The sequence below is a fragment of the Mesoplodon bidens genome (genome assembly GCF_964165515.1).
Source record: "Mesoplodon bidens genome assembly, chromosome: 2".
Taxonomy (NCBI): domain Eukaryota; kingdom Metazoa; phylum Chordata; class Mammalia; order Artiodactyla; family Ziphiidae; genus Mesoplodon; species Mesoplodon bidens.
The window spans coordinates 54,974,960-54,993,033 of record NC_138177.1 but is presented as its reverse complement, the minus strand read 5'-3'; the positions used below and the strand labels follow the sequence as shown (position 1 = coordinate 54,993,033).

The following is an 18,074-nucleotide window of genomic DNA, read 5'->3' as shown; positions in this document are numbered from 1 at the left end:
TAGAGCTAATCAATGAATTTGGTAAAGTATCAGGATACAAAGATAATGTACAGAAATCTCTGGCATTCATATACACTAATGATGAAAAATCTGAAAGTGAAATCAAGAAAACACTCCCATTTACCATTGCAACAAAAAGAATAAAATATCTAGGAATAAACCTACCTAAGGAGACAAAAGACCCATATGCAGAAAATTCTAAGACACTGATGAAAGAAATTAAAGATGATACAAATAGATGGAGAGATACACCATGTTCTTGGATTGGAAGAATCAACATTGTGAAAATGACTCTACTACCCAAAGCAATCTACAGATTCAATGCAATCCCTATCAAACTACCACTGGCATTTTTCACAGAACTAAACAAAAAATTTCACAATTTGTATGGAACCACAAAAGACCCCGAATAGCCAAAGCAATCTTGAGAATGAAAAATGGAGCTGGAGGAATGAGGCTCCCTGACTTCAGACTATACTACAAAGCTACAGTAATCAAGACAGTATGGTACTGGCACAAAAACAGAAATACAGATCAATGGAACAGGATAGAAAGCCCAGAGATAAACCCACGCACATATGGTCACCTTATCTTTGATAAAGGAGGCAAGAATATACAGTGGAGAAAAGACAGCCTCTTCAATAAGTGGTGCTGGGAAAACTGGACAGGTACATGTAAAAGAATGAGATTAGAACACTCCCTAACACCATACACAAAAATAAACTCAAAATGGATTAAAGACCTAAATGTAAGGCCAGAAACTATCAAACTCTTAGAGGTAAACATAGGGAGAACACTCTATGACATAAAGCACAGCAAGATCCTTTTTGACCCACCTCCTAGAGAAAAGGAAATAAAAACAAAAATAAACAAATGGGACGTAATGAAACTTAAAAGCTTTTGCATAGCAAAGGAAACCATAAACAAGACCAAAAGACAACCCTCAGAATGGGAGAAAATATTTGCAAATGAAGCAACTGACAAAGGATTAATCTCCAAAATTTACAAGCAGCTCATGCAGCTCAATAACAAAAAAACAAACAACCCAATCCAAAAATGGGCAGAAGACCTAAATAGACATTTCTCCAAAGAAGATATACAGATTGCCAACAAACGCATGAAAGAATGCTCAACGTCATTAATCATTAGAGAAATGCAAATCAAAACTACAATGAGATATCATCTCATACTGGTCAAAATGGCCATCATCAAAAAATCTACAAACAATAAATGCTGGAGAGGGTGTGGAGAAAAGGGAACACTCTTGCACTGCTGGTGGGAATCTAAATTGATACAGCCACTATGGAGAACAGTATGGAGGTTCCTTAAAAAACTACAAATAGAACTACCATATGACCCAGCAATCCCACTACTGGGCATATACCCTGAGAAAACCATAATTCGAAAAGAGTCATGTACCAAAATGTTCACTGCAGCTCTATTTACAATAGCCAGGAGATGGAAGCAACCTAAGTGTCCATCATCAGATGAATGGATAAGGAAGATGTGGCACATATATACAATGGAATATTACTCAGCCATAAAAAGAAACAAAATTGAGTTATTTGTAGTGAGGTGGATGGACCTAGAGTCTGTCATACAGAGCAAAGTAAGTCAGAAAGAGAAAAACAAATACCGTATGCTAACACATATATATGGAATCTAAGAAAAAAAAAAGTCATGAAGAACCTAGGGGTAAGATGGGAATAAAGACACAGACCTACTAGAGAATGGACTTGAGGATATGGGGATGGGGAAGGGTAAGCTGTGACAAAGTGAGAGAGTGGCATGGACATATATACACTATGAAATGTAAAACAGATAGCTAGTGGGAAGCAGCCGCATAGCACACGGAGATCAGCTCAGTGGTTTGTGACCACCTAGAGGGGTGGGATAGGGAGGGTGGGAGGGAGGGAGATGCAAGAAGGAAGAGATATGGGAACATATGTATATGTATAACTGATTCACTTTGTTATAAAGCAGAAACTAATACACCATTGTAAAGCAATTTACTCCAATAAAGATGTTAAAAAAAAAGACAAATCAAAGCAATTACTTGACATTCCTTACAATAATCACATGACATTTCTAATCCCAGGAAGCAAACTACACCAAAAATAAAATGTGTACAAGAGGCTTAGATCAATTCAGCCTCCATAATAAATTACCATGGAAAACCAGGATGTTTGTTGCATGCTGTCTACCCCCTTTCCAACAGCATCATTAGATATAACAATATTCACTGAGCTCAGAGACGAAATATAAGACTGGATGAGCCAGGATGGATTTTCTGAGCAGGGCCAGGACTCGGGTGAGGCAAACAGAGGCTTCTAAAGAGCACAGTTTATGTAGGCATTGCCTCCCACAGATGTGCAAGTCCCCAGCCTGAGGTTCTTACATTAGCTTTGCAATTGCAAAGGCCAGCCAGCCACTTGTTCCACACTGGAAGCGATAATAAAACACAGTGGCAAGCAAGCCCATCTGGAGAACAACAATCAGAAATGGCAGGGGGAGCTGAGGGATCTTTTAGAACAAAGACTCTAGAGCAACTATATGTTTATGGGGCAAAATCAAGAAGACTAAGAAAACTCAGAAGAAGCACCTGTGTAGCCAAGTGCATGAGTGTAGGAATAATGTAAGGATAGGAACTTCCCTGGTGGCGCAGTGGTTAAGAATCCACCTGCCAATGCAGGGGACACAGGTTCGATCCCGGGTCCAGGATGATCCCACATGCCTCGGAGCAACTAAGCCCTGAGCTTAGTTGCTCAGCAACTACTGAGCCTGCGCTCTAGAGCCCGCAAGCCACAGCTACTGAAACCCGTGCAACCTAGAGCCTGTGCTCCGCAACCACTGAGCCCACATGCTGCAACTACTGAAGCCCGCACACTTAGAGCCTGTGCTCCGCAACAAGAGAAGCCACCACAATGAGAAGCCCACGCACCGCAAAGAAGAGTAGCCCCTGCTCGCTGCAACTAGAGAAAGCCCTCGTGCAGCAATGAAGACCCAACACAGCCAATAAATAAACAAACAAATAAATAAATAAATAAGTATGAAAGCTAACGTTTGTAAACACCTACTATGTGCCAGATGCTTTCAATGTACATATTAGCTTATTTAATCTTCAAAACAGCTTTTAGAGATGAGAATTATTATTATCATTACCATCATTATTACCATGTAAGAGATAAGAAAACTGAAACTTAGATTTAGTAAGTTGCCCTGGATCTGAGAGCTAGTAAATGCCCTGGCCTGTGCTATTAACCTAAGTCTATTTTTTTAATCCACAGTCCCACATACAAAGATGTTATTTTCAAGAAAAGCAGACAGCGATAAAATCATCAAAATATACGTCATGGGGGCTTCCCTGGTGGCGCAGTGGTTATGAGTCTGCCTGCCAACGCAGAGGACACGAGTTTGAGCCCTGGTCTGGGAAGATGCCACGTGCCGCGGAGCAACTAGGCCCGTGCACCACGACCTCTGGGCCTGCGCTCTGGAGCCCACGAGCCACAACTACTGAGGCCCGTGAGCCCGGAGCCCGTGCTCTGCAGCGGGAGAGGCCACCGCAGTGAGAGGCCTGCGCACCACAACGAAGAGTAGCACCTGCTCACTGCAACTAAAGAAAGCCTGAGCGCAGCAACAAAGACCCAGTGCAGCCAAAAATAAATAAGTTAATTAATTAACTTAAAAAAAATATATATATATATATATGTCATGTCCCAAGTTAGTAAAAAACAGCTTTAGACATAGCCCTTTGTGTATCTGTACACAAACTTGGTAAGAAACTTTCTTACCTCACAATTTTCGTAGCCTGACAATATTTTTGAGAGGTTCAGAAAACATGGATTGTCATCCTGTTAGACAGATTAACAAAACCGAAGTGACAAATGCGGCTTGAGTGAAGGGCAGAGAAAGGATGGTGGCCCAGGCGCTTTGAAGCTGGCCAAGCCATGGGTCCTCCCACTGCATGTCCCTGAAGGGCCTTAATAAACCAAGCCACTGACCTCCACATCCCCGTGAAACTGAACATGGTGCTCACACAGCGAGGGAGCGGCGGTGGCGTGAGTCCATCCAGGCGCATGAGCAGAGCTGGGACACCAAACAGCACCAAGTACTTCACATAGAAGAAGAGCACCTGGGCCAACGCCAGTCCTCCTGAAAGACAGAGGGACCTGTTAGACACAGCGACAAGAAGTGGAGCAACCTCCTGGGAAAGATGCAAGGCTCCAGAAACACACTACCTGCTCCCGCTTCTCCGACCACTCCCCTCCCCTCCCCGCAACTCACACATTTAACAAGTCTCCCATGTCGGTTCTGGGCAATGATATTTTGGGATTAACAAATATTGAAATCTCCTTTATTATTGTGACAGGCAACAGGGCCTCTTAACAGTCATGCTTTTACAAATGCTAGAAAAGGACACACTTTAAAAACACATAGACATGTAAATATATATATATATATATATATATATGTGTGTGTGTATATATATATATATATATATATATGGCATTAAAAACTATTAGAAAGGAAAAATCCTTCCCAAATCCTTTCAAAACCTCACGTGAGTTCACACCCACTAGGGTGGTTAGAAGCATAAAGTCAGATCAACAAGGGGGCAAAGACGTGGAGAAACTGGAACCATCATACACTGTTGGTAGTAATGTAAAATGATGTGGTCACTTTTCTTTTTGGCCATGCTACACAGCATGGGGGATCTTAGTTCCCTGACCAGGGATCAAACCCATGCACCCTGCAGTGGAAGTGCAGAGTCTTAACCACTGGACCGCCAGGGAAGTCCTGATGCGGCCACTTTAGAAAACATTTGGCAGTTCTTAAATGATTAAACATACAGTCACCATATGACCCAGCAATTCCACCCTTGGGTATATACCCAAGAGAAATGAAAACAGGGGTTCACATAGCAACTTGTACCTGAATGTTCATAGCAGCATTATTCACAAGAGCCAAAAGTTGGAAATAACCCAAACGCCCATTGACAGATGAATGGATAAATAAAACATAGTATAGCCATATGGTAGAAAATTATTCAGCCATAAAAAGAAATGAAGGGCTTCCCTGGTGGCGCAGTGGTTAATAATCCGCCTCCCAATGCAGAGGACATGGGTTCGAGCCTTAGTCCAGGAAGATCCCACATGCCCTGGAGCAACTAAGCCCGTGTGCCACAACAACTGAGCCTGAGCTCTAGAGCCCGTGAGCCATACCTACTGAGCCCGCATGCTGCAACTACCGAAGCCCATGCACCTAGAGCCCGTGCTCCGCAACAAGAGAAGCCACTGCAATGAGAAGCCCACGCACCGCAACAAAGAGTAGCCCCCGCTCGCTGCAACTAGGGAAAGGCCGTGCACAGCAATGAAGACCCAATGCAGCCAAAAATAAATTAATAAATTTAAAAAAAAGAAAGAAATGAAGTACTGTTACATGCTGCAACAAGAATCTTGAAAACAACATGCTAAGTGAAGTGAGCCACAAAAGGCCACATATTATATGATTCCATTCAAATGAAAGTCCAGAAGAGGGAAACAAAAGCAGAAATAGAGACAGAAAGTTGATTACTAGTTCCTTAGCACTGAGGGGCTGGAGAGCAAGATTATGGGGGTGGTGGCTAAATGGTAGGGGCTTTTTCTGAGGTAATGAAAATGTTCTAAAATTGGTGGTGGTGATATTTGCACATACCTGTGATATACTAAGAGCCATTGAGTTGTACACTTTAAATGGATGGATTGTATGATATGTGAACTCTATCACAATAAAGCTATTAAAAAAAAAAACATAAGGGCCCCAAGCTGTAAGAACCAGCAGCTTCTTGGCCAGAACTGTGTCCTTCTGGAGCAAAAGGAATGCAGGGTGTGGGCACAGGGTGAGATCTGAGGCCGAGACACATACTCTGGCACCACAGGCCTCCGCCTGTGCCCTCTGAGGGCAACCCATGTCTCCAGCTGGAGCTCAGGATGCTCTACTGATTGACACATCCCTGTGGGCTTCTGGGCCAGTTGCTTCCAACCTCTTCACCCTGAGAGGAGGATGGGGGATCTGGGCTATAGGTCTACAGGGCACCACAAACCTGGGCAAACTGCTGGCCTCAGCAGCAGGGTGAGGAGGCGAAGTGAGTCTGCCAGGGCAGTGCCCATAAGGAGAAGGCCAAGGGCAAAGTGCACGAGGAAACCCTGGAGTAGATGACCAGTGGCCACATGCTGTCCAACCTCCAAACTCACCTTCCCCAGCGTGCAGGGAAATAATGCAGGGCAGGCTGATGCCACTGACCAGCTTATCTATGGGATAGTCTGAAGGAAATAGCTAAGCCTTAAAGAAGTACTAGCAGAAGATATTACTATCTGGTCCTCTTGAAGTTACACGAGGATCTTTGAAAGAATATCACTACCATGGAATGTGTGTCTATAAATAGTAACTCTGTGCCAGAAGAAACACATAAGCCATTTTCTGAATATACAATTTGGGCAAAGGCAAACAGTGGTTCAAATTCAACAGCCATATGTCCTATAAGGAGCAAACCCCAGGAATCACCATGTCTCAGTCCCACTCAGGAGTGGTCAGACAGGTTCTTTTTGGAAATCAGACTACAGTCATATCTGTTGGAAGGGCTGGTATCTAATGGTAGCCTTCTTGGATGTATCTGATAAGAGACAAGAAAAAGGCTGATGTGTGTGCATGTGTGTGTGTGAATACATATATATGTGTGTGTGGGTGTGTATATACAAATTCATCAAGAAGATGGATATATATGCTAACAATACCATCTTAAAAGCATTTGCTGGGGGGCACAGGACTACCCTGAATGATGGAGAAATCAGTTCCATTGGCTGGGGTGGCAGTGAGGGAACCTATAAAATATTTCAAAATGAACCACCAGGCTCTAGTCAGAAAAGTCCCAGAGCTACCAAAAGGCAGGACATAAGTAAGAATGACTAATTAAAAGGCACAAAGCTTCCAGAGTTGACAGTGATCAGCCTGAAGAACTGAAGGTATCAAAGGACCTATGGAAGACTGTACATGGATGGTCAAGGCCACCCAGAGCTCTTTTATAGACGAAGCATCAGAGATTTCTTTTCCTTGTTAACAGATACCGGATCAGAAAGAACAGGCTGTTCCTTGTCTCAAATGCTGCCTTTAATTTGGCTTTTTTTTTGTACAGCTGTTATATATGAGGCATATGAATTAAAATCCATAACTGAATCTACATTCTTATGAATCACCATTTGCATACAATCGTCACCATTTGTTAGTACTTTCATATGGAACTAGGCTAAGGAAAGGGTTAATTTTGTACAGGTATTTAGTAGAACTCTGTGGCTAGATCTAATTGAAGGTAACATAACTGGGGATTTTTTTCCCCCAATATGGATGGAAAGCACAAAAATCCACATATTTATCAATATGAAACAAGTGCCCCATTTACCTGATACTGAGTATTTTTTTATGGATTAAGATACAAAAGGCTTAACTTTTTCCTTGACATTTTAGTAACTGGTTCATAAGCTTATAGAAAAAGAAACGATGCATAGTGGTTGTTAAAACATTATAATTGTGATTTCTGTATTGTTTAGTCTTTCTGAAAAAAAGTGTGTTTATACCATGAGTTTAACAATTCTGCTCTCTTGCTGTTGATTTCCATCATCCCTATGAAGGACGCATGGTTTATTCTTCTTTCCCCTTGACCTGAAGATTAGTCTTTCCCTTTTAAGATTTGGCCCAAGGTTTCAGGGCTAACCCTAAGGATTAACAATCTCCCACTAGGAATATGATATGCTGGAAAGCAACATAAGAAAGAAAAATATCATATGATATCACTTATATGTGGAATCTAAAAAATGGTACAAATGTACTTATTTACAAAACAGAAATAGAGTCACAAATGTAAAAAAAACAAACTTATGGTTACCGGGGGGAAAGGGGGGAGGAGGAATAAACTGGGAGATTGGGATTGACATATATAAAGTAGATAATTAAGAAGGACCTACTGTATAGCACAGGGAACTCTACTCAATACTCTGTAATGACCCATATGGGAAAAGAATCTAAAAAGAGTGGATGTATGTATATGTATAACTGATTCACTTTGCTGTACAGCAGAAACTAATACAACACTGTAAATCAACTATATTCCAATAAAAATTCAAAAAAAAGAATACAAGTGACTCTACTCTGATTGAAAGTTATTTGACATACATAAATTGAACTCACTTTCAGTATATTTAAAAATACAAAATTTAGCTATTTTTTTAATACTTTAAAACATTTTTGCCAGGATTATATTTAAAAGATCTTCTTACTAGCAGGAGTTATGACTGGTTTTTGCCTAACCCAACATCTTCCTCCCAAAAAAGTCATAGATGAGTTCATACGTTACACTCATTCATTCAACAAGCATGTCCCGAGCACCTGACCACCGAATCACAAGTTAGTTGCTATGGGAAGTAGACTAGTGGTCAGACCAGGTGGGGACCCAGGCTTCAGGGAGCTCACAGGTCAGTTTCATTACAGTTCCATTTATCTCTCCCCTTAGCACTTGGTGTTTTCTTCTGCCTTTATGCCCTATCCCACAGTTTCCTGGCAAAATCCCATTTATCCTTCAGGCCCCAATTCCAATATGCCCTCTTCTTAACTTCCCTACGTTTCAAGCGGAATCAATAAATAACTTACTTTGCATTAATTCAACATATAATAATTGAGCACCAACTGCTTACCAGATACTGAGCCATACAGTGTTGAATAAAGACATGAGATCCCTGCTTTATAGAGTATACAGTGTGTTAAAAGTGACAGAAAATAATGTAAATCAGGAGTGGGATTAAAATCCTCACCTCTAGAACAATCTGAACACAGTGACTTAGACACATTTGTTAGAACACTTAAAACTATTCGTTGTAATTATTACGTGCCTAGTATGGTGTAGATGCTTGGTATACATCAATGGACATTCCTGCCTTCATGGGGCTTACATCCTAACAGGACTCAACAAAAAACAGACATAAAAATAAATAAATTCTATATGGATACTAAGGAAGCATGGCAGAACATATTCCCCAACAGTGGCTGCAATGATATCTTCCATCCCACATGCCCTTCTGTAATGTAATCTTGCCACTCCCCCCGTCAAAAGTAAATCTGGACAGATCCGAGGACCAAGAGATTCAGAAAAAAAGTGATGCTGTTCCAACTCCAAGTGTAGCCTGTCATTGGCCTGGCATCTTCTGCTTCCTGCCCTTTGGAATGCTCACTCTTGGATCCAGCTGCCAGGCTGCGAGATGCCTGAGCCACGTAGAGAGGCCACATGAAGATGCTCTAGAGGACAGCACCCGCTGAGCTCCCAACCAACTCAGCCTCAATTGCCAACCATGTGAGGAGCCACCTTCGATGGCCTGCCCAGTAGAACCTTCAGATGCCTGCAGCACAAGCTGATATCTGGCAGCAACCACAGGAGAGACCCCAAGCAAGAACTACCCAACCAAGTCCTGTCAACCAACGGAACAGTGAGGGAGAGGAAATCACTGTTTTCAACTAAGTTTGGGGATTGTTTGTTATTCAGCCACAGCCAACTGGGACAGAGGGTGATAAATGCAATGGAAAAAGAAATAAAAATTGTTGAGCAGGGTAGGGGAACTCAGAATGCAGAGGTGGCAGGTGCTGCTATTTTCTAAAAGGGGAGTCAGGGTGGTCCTCATATTTGAGCAAAAACTTGAAGGTAAGGGGGTGAGCTATGCAGCCCCCCGGCTCTCTCCAGGCTGTCATCATACTTTGTTCTATGGTTTGTGCTGTGATTATCACACCAGACCACAGTTGTACCCATTCTGCAAGACCACAAGCTTTTCAAGATCAGGAATTATATCTTATGCCTCTTGTATTCCCAGCACCTAATATGTGACCTATAATTAAAGCTTAATAAATGTTTCCTTGAAAAGTAACTAAATTGATAATTCACTCTGTAGTGTGAAAACTATTTGTATCAGGGTTTTTCTGGGAAGTATACTGATATTCTAAAATCTTAATCCTCTATTCTGAGGATGAAGTCACTATTGAAGTTCAGACCTGCCACCAAATAAAAGAATCCTCTGTGGGTCTGGGACCTCCCAGCATCAAGAACAAAGCCAGGAAAGGGAGACAGAAACAGAAGTCCTAGGTCTATGCTTGCTATTGCCTCCAAGTGACTGAATGTGCAGTGAATTCTACCACCTGTGGGCCACCTCCAACTGGAAGGGCCTCAAACTCAACTTGTCCAAAGAGAATGAGGCTTTCTCTCCCTCAAAACCAGAAACAGAGTAGACTTTCGAGACAGAAGGAGATTAATTCCACAAAGAGTTCTAGGAGAATGGGGACTGAGAAAAAGCCCCAAATGTTGGGGTTCCCTTGAGTTCAGCCCTTCCTCCATTGACACCCCTACCTACCCAGCCCTCCATACTCTCTGCATTTGATATGACCTCACCATAATTTGAACTGATCTAAAGCAGCTGGTGATGGGCTCCCATTTGGCTTTCCCCCCTCCTCTCAGCTCTGGTCCTCAAACAAGTAGCTGAAGAATTTCATATTGGGGAGGCGGGGGGTAGGTGTGAAGGGGAAAGTGAGCCAGGCCCAACTCACTTTTCCTCCCTGGAACTACTCATTTTACCCAATCGCACCCTTCACTCTCTCTTTGCTCACTCATTCCTCTGCCTAAAGGTCTTCCCCTCTCCATTTTGTCTGCTGAAACTGTATCCTTCTTTAAGGCCCCACCTAAGGCCATTATTTCACAAAGTCTTCCCAAAAGCTCCAGCCAAAACAGTCACATGCTTCCTGGCAAGTACATAACGTGGGACAGCTTTCTGTGAAGTCCGGTCACTGTAAGCTCTATGGGGCAGGGGCCACAGCTGTCCTCTCCACCTTCATCCCCTTAGCCCCAAGCAGTGTCTGACACAGCATGGATATGACCAATGGGTATTTGCTGAATGAAGAAATGCACTGAAAAAAATAAATGTACTTTCATGTATATTAACCCACTGCTATTTTTTATTCAACCCTGGGTCATAAGTATTACTCCCATTGTCAGGTTTAAAAAAACAAACATTTGTAAGAATTATGACCTCCTCCAGTCTCAGGGGTCATCAACACTGGATCTTAAAACCCAGGTCTCTTGTTTCCAAAATCAATGACCTCTCCCTCTAGTGAAAAGCCTTCACTAACCAGAGAATGGGTCAAGTCATATCTTATGCCACAGTTTGCCGAGGATTGAAAAGAGACGTCCCTTGGCTCTGCTGGCCTGCTGCAGAGTGCCATCTTTGCATGCCTGAGCCCTGTCCTTGGGATGCCAACAGTCAGTGAAAGGCACTGGCTCCAGCTTCACTCCGCTTCAGAAGGCATGTTGTCTCTGTACTATCATACTGTCGTATCTGTCCTCACCAGCTTGTGCCACCCTGACCCACCACTATACTCCCATCTCCAGCCTGTCCTAGGCTCCTGCCTCAGTCCATACCCTGACCTCAACCCTGGACCTTTCCTGCTCCAAGTCAAATGACTCCAGTCACTTTCATCTTGCCTACATCTAACCTATTCTAGATTTTGTGAACCATTCTGTGATTATCTGTTCGGATTAGGAAGCCTAGATATTTTATAAAAGTTTCCTCACACATAAAGTTCTTTATAAGAATTTTCATGCCTACAGTGAACAATACCGTATTTTACACCTAAAAATGTGGTAAGAGCATAGATCTCATGTTAAGTATTCTTACCACAATAATAAAAAAAAAAAAAACCTTTCCTATATAAGATCAGGGTAAGTACTAGAAGTATAAAGATTAGTCAGTAAGAATACAGATCAGGAACCACAACCTAAATAGAAGTAGTGCCATGATAGAATTGGCAATTCTTCCCTTCCCGCTGGGAGTATCAGGAGGAAGGGGAGCTCACATCTTGGGAAGGTCAACACCAGTGGTCAGAATTACCATGATTTCACAGGTTCCCACAGAGACACTAAAGAAGAGATAGCTATTGCCTCGCAGTGGTTATATAACACTCTTTGTCAGGAGGAGAGGATGGATTGGTGCCGAGAAAACCAAGTCAGTAAACGTGATTGATGGGGGAAGGGCACGAGATAATAAAACTGAGGAATTGCTACCAGGAGCTCCAGAAGAGCAAGCACTGAAGTCAGGAAGGAAAGAACGGCGTGCTGGTGAGAGATGCCGCTGACGGAGCTCATGAACCTTGTCCAGCCTGCCGAGGCCAAGGAGATAAAAGAGATTCAATAAGTAACTACAGCAAATTCTGTAGTTTCAACCTAAACCTATGGATTTAGAAGTTGAACCTGCAGCTTCACCAGGTAGGAGTCAGTGTCCCACCTTCTGGGCTCAACAGGATAACTGACCTACTGAAGGAGAAACCAGCTGGAACCCAGTAATGAGTTCAGACTCATCCACTACATCATCCTGAGCTGAATCTCTAACTAACGTGAATACCTGTCATTTATCTACCGGGGCATGGTTTGTATCACAAGATTCCCTGCTCATACTATAGTAATAATATGGTCTAAACAACTGGCTGTACATGTAGATGATAAGGTCACCCACGCCCAGCAGTTGACCCTCCAGGGCTCAAAAAGGAGGGACGGTGGTCCCAGCACCCAGGCTGCATCTCCCCCGTGAGCAGTTCAGAGAAGGCTGCTTCTTAGAAATGCAAATACTGAGTATTCAGTGCAATTAATGCCAAATCAAGGAGCTGGGAGGAGTCAAAAAAAAAAAAAAAAGGCAATGAGTTGGAGAGGCTAGAGGAATGGTAATCAAAGTGCCCAAACCCCCAAACTAGAGGTGAGCCAAGAGGGTGAAATGAAACAAGAACACACTCAAGTTGTTCAAGAGTGATCCTGGAGATGTAACTTTCTGGCCACACAATTTCTTTCTAAGTGACGTACAGCAGAGGACAGAGAGGCCAGGCTGTAGTCCTCAGGTGGGTCCCCATTCCGGTGGGGGGCGAGGCAGCAGCCAAGCAAGGGGACCAAGGCCTGGGCTCTCCTGACAGGGCGTAAGTCAGAGCTCTGCCCTTCTTCTCTCCCTACGACTGTGAGGACAGGACCCACCACATCCTTTACATGAGGCTCCTCAAACAACTCTACTTCATTTGCCACATGCCCTATTAGTTGCCAACAGCCATTTAAAACAATAGTCACATACTTAGTGAAAGTGTAAAGAAACACATGAGAGCAAAAATCACCAAACTCGGGATAGTGGTTACCATTTAGAAGGAGGAAGGGAAAGGCAATCAGGAGGGGTCTCCACGGGGCTTCAACTATGTTGGTAATACTTTACTTTTTAAACTAAGTGATGGATAAACACATACTCACTCTATTTTTAATGACTTTTGAAATATCTCAAGAGTGTGTGTGTGTGTGTGTGTATAAAATATAGTCTCACTGCCAGGACAAGTTTACCAACAAACTAGTTTCTGAGAATACATTCTGGCATAATAGCAGCAGCTACTGATTATTAAGCACTTGCTCTCTATATATATCGAGCAGTATGCATCATCATTTTTAATTCTCACAACATACCCCTCTGTGGGCATGGGTATTATTACGACCCACATTTTATAGACAGGAACTTGGGCACAAAAAAAGGTTACAAAGCTTCTTAAGATCACACACTAAAGTAGCAGAGTCAGGACTTGAATCTGGATCTGCTGCTTCCAAGTCACCACATTTACTAGATTCACATACAACTCTGAGACCAGACTCGGAACAGAGTCTGTGTGAGGTAGACCAGATGACAGGACAACAAGCGAGCTGCTAAAGGGAGTTGAAGGAGGTATTCCAAGCAGAAAAAAACAGGCAGGGACCAAGCTCTAAAGATCCTCAGGAAGCCAGCCTCAAGGAACACACAGTAGGTAAAGATATGCAAAAAACAAATGTGCTGTGGTGAGCAACTCTGGATTCACAGATTTGAGAATTCTGAGCCTCATAGCATCAAAATAAGTAGTTATTAACTCAGAAACTCAGAAAGTTTACCTTCCAAAATGCTTAATCTTTGGGCATACTAATTAATGCGAAATCTAGTTTTCAAAACTTTCTTCTTGTTAGAGTTTAAAGCACCAAAGTGCCTCTCTTCAAAGAAAAGGTATGTTGCTAGGGGAAAAAAAAGTTATCTGGATAGAATATTAAATCCTATTTTCCCATCCTCTTTAATTATAAATTGTTAACATCTTTAGGGAAAAGGCTATAAGCCACAATAAATCACACTTAATATCAAATTATAGCTGTTCAATAAAAATATTAAATACATCACAAAATATATCTTAAAGTAAAATCAAAGTGTTCCAGAAGCATTTTTAAATGGTAACATAAATTTAAAATCTTTTTTAAAAATGACTATTGTCATGTAACAGAATAGACATGCTGAATTAAGAGTTTATGTAAGTCTGCAAAGGCCCCTCCCCATCCAAAAACTGTGAGGGAAGAAGAACCCACGCAGCAGAAACAAAGTAATACTACACACACAGCTATGTAAGACTTAATGAAGTTATGTGGGAAAAGGAGGGAGATTTACACGGGGCTGAGTGACCTGAAAACTCTAAAAAGCAAATCTGCAGGTAGAGATCAGGTGTAGATTATTGTTTGAATTTTGATGCTTCAGTGTAACTCACTTTGCCCAGAAGAGGTGGTCTGTAAAATCTATGTACAGAAATAATTGGAAATTAACTACTCATTAAAGTATTCTATTGCAAATCCTCAAGAACCCACAAAATCCCTTTAGGAAGCAAATAGCTGCCTCCCCAAAGTATCCAACAAATTTAGATTTCCATATATCAACTATGCTTAAAAGAAAAATACGCCTATTTTATGTTATCTAAGAAGTTAGCTGTACACTAAGCTCCCTGAGCACAATAATGGGTTAGGTAGGGATCAACAAAGATCACAGTATTCTCAGGGATACTGGGGAGGGAAAGGGAGGGCAAGGGATAGTTAGTGTTTTAAATAACTGTGGTGCAACTTGCTACCCTTTATGACCCCGCATGGAGCAGGCATCTCTCCCATTCTGCAAGCATGCACCATGAAATTATCCTCCCACCACACGGAGCACCTGTAATTGAACAGTCAAGTCCCACAGTAGTAAATCCCAGTGTAGCTATGGGCTCACACTGTATTAATTTTAAATAACCTCAGGATTCTAATCCAAGGAGAGAATTTATAAAAATTTTCTGTTGTATCTTAACAAACCTTGGCATATTTAACGCCTCCAAAGGGTGAAAAAACGAAGGGACTCTTACGCTATCTGACATATGTTTGTGCCCCTAGTTTTCAAGACAGACATGAGATGTCAAACATCTGATCCCTCTTCCTTCATTGTGATGTTGTAGGAGAAAAAGTCAATGGATGGCTTTGTTAGCATTTCATTAGCATTTAGGTAGGTGCGCAGACATTATTTCAACAACAGCTAGTGCTTAAACAATGAGTTACAAAACTACATGTATTTAGGAGATGGGGCTCTAAAGTCCAACCAGTGAACAGTTAAGATTTCAAAAGACTCTAATGTACATTCCGCAGAGCTTCATTATATCTTTACCTATGAGGTAAGAACAACTCACTTGCAATTATTTTCACCACCCCACCCCTTCAATCACTCTCAAATCCCTTCTCAAACTCTCTTTTATCCCCATAACCTCATATACCTGGATTTACCATGGATTTACCATGGTGAAACACTATTCAATAAGGAACTCAAGAAATGTGATCTTTTGGGGGTCTTTTAAAGAAAAGCCATAAGTTACTGCCTTTGTCCTCCTTAATCCTAAACTCCTAAACTCAAATTCAGGTACAGTTTCAGGTTGCCATATTTTGTCTTCTTATAAGATTCTGATGTTCAAAAGAAAATGAGGATACATGTCATCGTACATTTGTCCAAAGCCCTAGAATGTACAACACCAAGAGTGAACCCTTATTGTAAACTATGGACTTTGGGTGATAATGATGTATCAATGTAGGTTCATCAATTTTAGCTGATGTACCCTCTCTGATAGGGGATGTTTACAGTGGGCAGGCAGGGGGAACAGGAGGAATATAGGAAATCTCTGTACCTTCCTCTCAATTTTGCTGTGAACCTGAAACTACTGTAAAAACAAAATAAAGTCTTTTTAAAAAAGAATGAAAGAAAAGAAAATGAGAGTTATTATCTTTTAGAGATACTACTGAAATGTTTATGTATAGTGATAAGACATCTGGGATTTGCTTCCAAACAGTAGTATCGGAGAGAGTACAGATGAAAGAAAAAATAGCTATGAGTTGATAATTGTTGAACCTGAGTGATGAATATTTGGGGGTTAATTATATGCTTATGCTTTTATTTTTCCAAAGTATGTACTTTTAAAATGGGAGACATTAAGAGCCCCCACCAGAACACTGAATTTTAGCCAGAAATATTCAACTTCCTGTTTACCCACCAACCAAATACATCTGCAGGGGATAGTGAGCAAAATGGACTAATACCAGCACAATTCCACCTCCTTCTCACACTGTGAGCACAGAAAGTCTGAAAAGGGTAAAATGGAGAGGCCAGTTACAGGAAGGAGAAGGGAGAGAATGCCATGAGGTGGAATAATGAACCTGCTTATCAGTCCCTGAATCACTGGGAACTGGCAGCCCATGAAGAAGCATGTCTCCATATAGGAAGATGCCCCACTGCGATCTTCATCAATAACAACGTTTGTCAAGTTGATTTGGTCCTAAGAATCATCTAGGATAACAGGTAATCACAGAGATTCCCAGGCCCCTCCATGACAGATTCTGGTTCAGTAGGTTTGGGTCAGAGCCCTGAAATCTGAAGGCAGAACAAGTCCTGGGAAGTTATGTTCAGTCAAGTTTGAGAAGTTCTAAGTTAAAAAATCCACACCCTATTCCCTTTCTCCATGTTTAAAAACATACATCAAAGTGTAAACAGCAATTTTCCTGGGGAAAGTAAGGTTACCTTTCTGCTGCTGTTCATTCACATTTTCTGATTTTCATATATAGAAAAGAGACGCCTCTCTTGCTCAATCTGTTGGTTCTATGACAGAACTTCAGAGGTAATGTTTCAGACTCATTCTGACACTCATGGCCGAGTTACCAAAAAAGGGAACATGCAGGGAATTTCAAAGGAAAATCTGAGCCACAGGACTGACCTTTAATCTTCTTAGCTAAAGACTGCTATAATTTTGATAACAGCAACTTAATTGTGAAGAAAAAATATTCTTCTAGCTTGAGAGGGAAGATCAGTGGTCTCCCGGGCCCAATCTGATACCCTCCATTAGAGAAAGGAAGCCCCAAATTTCTCTGCAAAGAGTTCTGCTAAAATAAATACGTCCTCAAAAAGTCGTGCTACTCTATTTACAACAGCCAAGCAACCTAAGCATCCATCAACAGACGAACAGATAAAGAAGATGTGGTGTATATATACAGTGGAATATTACTCAACCATAAAAAAGAATGAAATAATGCCATTTGCAGCAATGTGGATGGACCTAGAGATTATCATATTAAGTGAAGTAAGTCAGACAGAGGAAGACAAATATCATACAATATCACTTATATGTGGAATCTTAAAAAATGATACAAATGAATCTACCTAAAAAACAGAAATAGAGGACTTCGTTCAAGGTAGCGGAGTAGAAGGACATGCTCTTACTCACTCTTGTGAGAGCACCGGAATCACAACTAACTGCTGAACAATCATCAACAGTAAGACACTGGAACTCACCAAAACAGATAGCCCACATCCAAGGACAAAGGAGAAGCCACAAGGAGACAGTAGGAGGGGCACAATCACAATAAAATCAAACCCCTTAACTGCTAGGTGACTCACAGACTGGAGAACACTTATACCACAGAAGTCCACCCACTGGAGTGAAGGTTCTGAGCCCCACGTCAGGCTTCCCAACCTGGGGGTCTGGCAACGGCAGGAGGAATACCTAGAGAATCAGACTTTGAAGGCTAGCAGGATTTGATTGCAGGACTTCGACAGGACTACGGAAACACAGACTCCACTCTTAGAGGGCACACACTAAGTAATGTGCTCATCAGGACCCAGAGGAAGGAGCAGTGACCCCAT

General features: G+C 41.8%; 1 protein-coding gene across 1 annotated transcript in view; it reads right to left on the bottom strand.

The window, feature by feature from the left end:
• Window positions 1-18,074, bottom strand: part of HHAT (hedgehog acyltransferase) — a 378,452-nt gene that overhangs the window by 224,902 nt on the left and 135,476 nt on the right. The window contains exon 8 of the mRNA XM_081223558.1: window positions 4,002-4,152. Coding sequence (XP_081079684.1) covers window positions 4,002-4,152 — 151 coding nt within the window. The remainder of the gene's footprint in view (window positions 1-4,001; window positions 4,153-18,074) is intronic.